Source organism: Homarus americanus, unplaced genomic scaffold (assembly GCF_018991925.1).
Source record: "Homarus americanus isolate GMGI-L3 unplaced genomic scaffold, GMGI_Hamer_2.0 scaffold36448, whole genome shotgun sequence".
Taxonomy (NCBI): Eukaryota; Metazoa; Arthropoda; class Malacostraca; order Decapoda; family Nephropidae; genus Homarus; species Homarus americanus.
The window spans coordinates 51,828-57,030 of record NW_024715722.1 but is presented as its reverse complement, the minus strand read 5'-3'; the positions used below and the strand labels follow the sequence as shown (position 1 = coordinate 57,030).

The following is a 5,203-nucleotide window of genomic DNA, read 5'->3' as shown; positions in this document are numbered from 1 at the left end:
CATTACTTGTAAACTATAAACAACTGTAACTTTGTTGAAAACTATTTTGTAAACAAACGTCGGGTCGTCCTCCTCCTCCTGCCCTCCCTCGTGGTCAACCTGCTGCTGGCTCTAGTCTCTCTCTCTCTCTCTCTCTCTCTCTCTCTCTCTCTCTGTCTCTCTCTCTGTTTACTCTTGATTTTCTCCCTCGATCTGTCTGGCTCGCTCTCTGTGTGTGGAGAAAATCAAGAAAGTTTCAAGGGAAAAAATATTGTGGGGAAAAATCACGAAATTTGGGGTAAATTGTACCATGGGTGAAATTCTTTGAAATGTAGCGAAAAATGTACATGGGGAAAATGAAGGAAAATGTATACAATTAGGAAAAATTCGGGAAAATATATGAATAGGAAAAACATGAAGTTAGGGAAAAATTACAAGTTTATAGAAAATTTTGTTATTATAGAGGAAAATCAGCAAAATTTAGACGTGGGGCAGTGAAAGAACTGAGTAGGGAGAAAATCGGGAGGAGGAGATGAGGTGAAATATATCCTAGGGAAGGATTAGGGGAACTTTAAGGGAATACGATCATCTGGACAGACTAAAAACATCTGATGTGGCGAAATTAAAGTGGAAGCTTGGGAATTTGGCGAACAGGGGGTATAATGGCGAGGATGAGAATGTAGAAAGGGAAGATAATGGCGAATAATGGTATTAAAATGAAGAAAGGAAAGATTTGGCGATAGAAGAGAGATTAGAATGAAGATAACAATGAAGAAAGAGAATTACAATGAAGAAAGGTGAAGTTAACTTGATGACGAGAATATGACATGAAAAATATCCAGTGATTACAGACAGACTAGTTGTTGTTACTACCTGGGGGGTGAGCAGAGAGGAGATGAGAAAGGAAAAAAGAGGGAGAGGGAGGGACAGATTTGATGGGAGAGGAAAGAGATGATAGGGGAAGAAAGGGAAATGAGAGAGGAATATGAGAGAGAAAGGGGAGATGGAGGAGGGGAGGGATGATAGAGAGGAGATGAAACCCAGGTATGATAATTAAGTAGTAAGGTAAACAGGTGTATTATACTCAGGTAATTGCATAAATTAATTAAAAAAGGTGAACTGATGAACCTTAATAATGTAGAAAATATATTAACAGGTAAATAAGAACATGGAGGAGAAGGTGTGTGTGTGTGTGTGTGTGTGTGTGTGTGTGTGTGTGTGTGTGTGTGTGTGTGTGTGTGTGTGTGGCAATATTCTCAATTGCCTCGTGTACTAGTTATATAATACAAATGAGCTCCAGCCAAGACGAGACTCCTATTGCCACTTACCTTCGTTCCACCTCTCTGCCACTTTCCCTGCCACTACCCCCCTCATACCACTACTCCCTACCCCCATGCCACTTTCCACCACTCACTAACCCTTACTACTTACCCCACTTCACCCACCCCTGCCACTAACCCTTTACTACTCACCCCCTTCTCCTGTCTCCACACTTTTCTCCATGCCACTACCCCCACCCAATAACCTCACCACTTAACCACTTACATCCTGCCACTACCCCCACACCACTTTCCCCCACCCACTAACCATAAACCACTACCCCATGCCACTTTTCCCACCCACTTACCCCCCCTACCCCCACTCACTAACCCCTACCACTTACCCCTGCCACTTCACCCCACCCATAACCCTTTACCACTTCAATCCCTCTCAACCTGGGAATAACACGCACTGCCACACCGAGCGACTTATCTAACAGGGTGACGGAGGTGTTTACATGCCGTGTGATTTTTGTTTCAACGCTGTTTAGTACTCAGGGAGCAGGGAGACGGAGAGATAGGGAGAGATAAGAGAGAAGGAGAGGAAGAAGGAGGAAGAAGGAAGGAAGAGAGAGAGAGAGGGGGGGGGGGGGGGGGGGAAGTCATACAGAGAGAGAGGAGGGAGGGGAAGACGAAATCAAAGTGAGAGAGGGAGGAGGAGGAAATCAAAAGAGAGATAGAGAGAGAGAGAAGGAGGAAGTCAGACAGAGAAGGAGATAGAGAAAGAGAGGGGGAAGAAGGAAGTCATAGAGAAAGAAAGTCAGAGAGAGAGAGAAAAGGAGGAAGTCAGGCAGAGAGAGGCTGTTTACCTCGAACACGACAAGAGAATCAACACCTTTATCTCAGCCACTGATCTCTCTCTGATCACCCAATACCTGTCACCTCGATATAACGGACTTCTATCTATATAATCCGTTAGATGGGGCTTAATCTAACGGACCTCGATATAACGGACTTCTATCTATATAATCCGTTAGATGGGGATCATATCTAATGGACCCTCGATATAACGGACTTCTATCTACATAATCCGTTAGATGGGGCTCATATCTAACGGACCCTCGATATAACAGACTTATCTATATAATCCGTTAGATGGGGATCATATCTAACGGACCTCGATATAACGGACTTATCTATATAATCCGTTAGATGGGCTCATATCTAACGGACCTCGATATAACGGATTTCTATTCATATAATCCGTTAGATGAGGATCATATCTAACGGACCCTCGATATAACGGACTTTCATCACTATTAGTTCGTTATATGGAGGTTTTACCAGTAATATTATAAACCGGAATTAATTTAAATATCTACATAAAACATCCTCCCCCCACATACACTGGCGAACCTCTGCCTGGCGAACGAACGAACATAAACCTGGTGGGAACGATTGAGCTCTTTCATCAGGCAGCCGGAGACAGTAAGGATGGAATTCTATCTACTAACCACGATACTCAAACCAATATAATATGGAACTATGGGACTATGGTCGACCACTTTGACAGTCGGGCATCTGAGAGAAACGGGGGTGGAGGGGGAGGGGGAGGTGGTTTAGAAAGACAGATTGATAGATAGTTCGGTAGACAGATAGATAGTTCGGTAGACAGATAGATAGACAGGAAGGCAGGATTTTTGGATGGCCGAGACCAGATAAATTTCCTGTCGAATATTATTATTTTATTTCCGAAAAGGTTTGAATAGGAGAGAGAGGGGGGGGGGGGGTGTATGGGAGCCAGAGAATATGGATTCTATAAAACGTCGAGGATCCTATAGGACGCCTGGGATCCTATAGACGCCCAGGATCTTATACAACGTCGAGGATCCTATAGACGCCCAGGATCCTAGACGCCCAGGATCTTTATAAAAGTCGAGGATCCTATAGACGCCCAGGATCTTATACAACGTCGAGGATCCTATAGACGCCCAGGATCCTATAGACGTCCAGGATCCTATAGACGCCCAGGATCCTATAGACGCCCAGGATCTTATACAACGTCGAGGATCCTATAGACGCCCAGGATCCTATAGACGTCCAGGATCATACAACGTCGAGGATCCTATAGACGCCCAGGATCCTATAGACGTCCAGATCCTATAGACGCCCAGGATCCTATAGACGCCCGGGATCTTATACAACGTCGAGGATCCTATAGACGCCCAGATCCTATAGACGTCCAGGATCTATAGACGCCAGGATCCTATAGACGCCAGGATCCTATAGACGCCCAGGATCCTATAGACGCCCAGGATCCTATAGACGCCCAGGATCCTACACGTCCAGGATCCTATGGACGCCGAGGATCCTATAGACGCCCAGGATCCTATAGACGCCCAGGATCCTATAGACGCAGGATCCTGAGACGCCAAGGATCCTATAGACGTCCGGATCCTATAGACGACCAGGATCCTATGGACGCCCAGATCTATGGACGCCCAGGATCCTATACACGTCCAGGATCCGGACGCCGAGGATCCTATAGACGCCCAAGATCCTATAGACGCCCAGATCTATAGACGTCCAGGATCCTATAGACGCCCAGGATCCTATAGACGCCCAGGATCCCTATAGACGCCCAGGATCCTATAGACACCCAGAATCCTATAGACGCCCAGGATCCCATAGACGCCCAGGATCCTAAGACGCCCAGGATCCTATAGATGCCCAGGATCCTGACGTCCAGATCCTATAGATGCCCAGGATCCCATAGACGCCCAGGATCCTATAGACGCCCAGGATCCTATAGGACGTCCAGGATCCTCAGATGCCCAGGATCCTATAAATGCCCAGGATCCTATAGATGCCCAGGATCCTAGAGGCCCAGGATCCTAGGACGCCCAGGATCCTATAGACGCCCAGATCCTATAGACGTCCAGATCCTATAGATGCCCAGGATCCTATAGACGCCCAGGATCCATAGACACCAGAACTTATAGACGCAGGATCCTATAGACGCCCATCCTATAGACGCCTAGGATCCTATAGACGCCCAGGATCCTATATGACGTCCAGGATCCTATAGATGCCCAGGATCCATAGACGCCCAGATCCTATAGACGTCCAGATCCTATAGACGCCCAGGATCCTATAGACGCCCAGGATCCTATAGACGCCCAGGATCCTATAGACGTCCGGGATCCTAGACGCCCAGGATCCTATAGACGCCCAGATCCTATAGACACCCAGGATCCTATAGACGCCCAGGATCCTATAGACGCCCAGGATCCTAGTGGTGATCCTATAGACGCCCAGGACCTATAGACGCCCGGATCCTATAGAGCCAGGATCCTATGATGCCCAGGATCCTAGACGCCCAGGATCCTATAGATGCCCAGGATCCTATAGATGCCAGGATCCTATAGACGTCCAGGATCCTATAGACGTCCAGATCCTATAGACGCCCAGGATCCTATAGACGCCCAGGATCCTATAGACGCCCAGGATCCTATAGACGCCCAGGATCCTATGATGCCCAGGATCCTACAGACGTCCAGGATCCTATAGATGCCAGGATCCTATAGACGCCCAGGATCCTATAGATGCCCAGGATCCCAGAGACCCAGATCCCAGACGCCCAGGATCCTATAGACGTCAGGATCCTAGGACGCCCAGGATCCTATAGACGTCCAGGATCCATAGATGCCCAGGACCTATAGACGCCTGGGATCCTATAGACGTCCAGGATCCATAGACGCCCAGGATCCTATAGACGCCCAGGATCCTATAGACGCCCAGGATCCTAAGTAGACGTCCAGGATCCTATAGATGCCCAGGATCCTATAGACGCCAGGATCCTAGACACCCAGAATCCTATAGACGCCCAGGATCCTATAGACGCCCAGGATCCTATAGATGCCCAAGATCCTATAGACGCCCAGGATCCTATAGATGCAGGATCC

General features: G+C 47.6%; 1 protein-coding gene across 1 annotated transcript; it reads left to right on the top strand.

The window, feature by feature from the left end:
- The first annotated feature begins 3,731 nt into the window (after positions 1-3,731).
- Positions 3,732-4,565, top strand: LOC121857942 (sodium/potassium ATPase inhibitor SPAI-2-like). Its single transcript, XM_042354187.1, has 3 exons — positions 3,732-3,822; positions 3,997-4,122; positions 4,378-4,565. Exons 1-3 carry the CDS (start codon positions 3,732-3,734, stop codon positions 4,563-4,565), a joined length of 405 nt encoding a protein of 134 aa, XP_042210121.1.
- Positions 4,566-5,203: the final 638 nt, after the last annotated feature.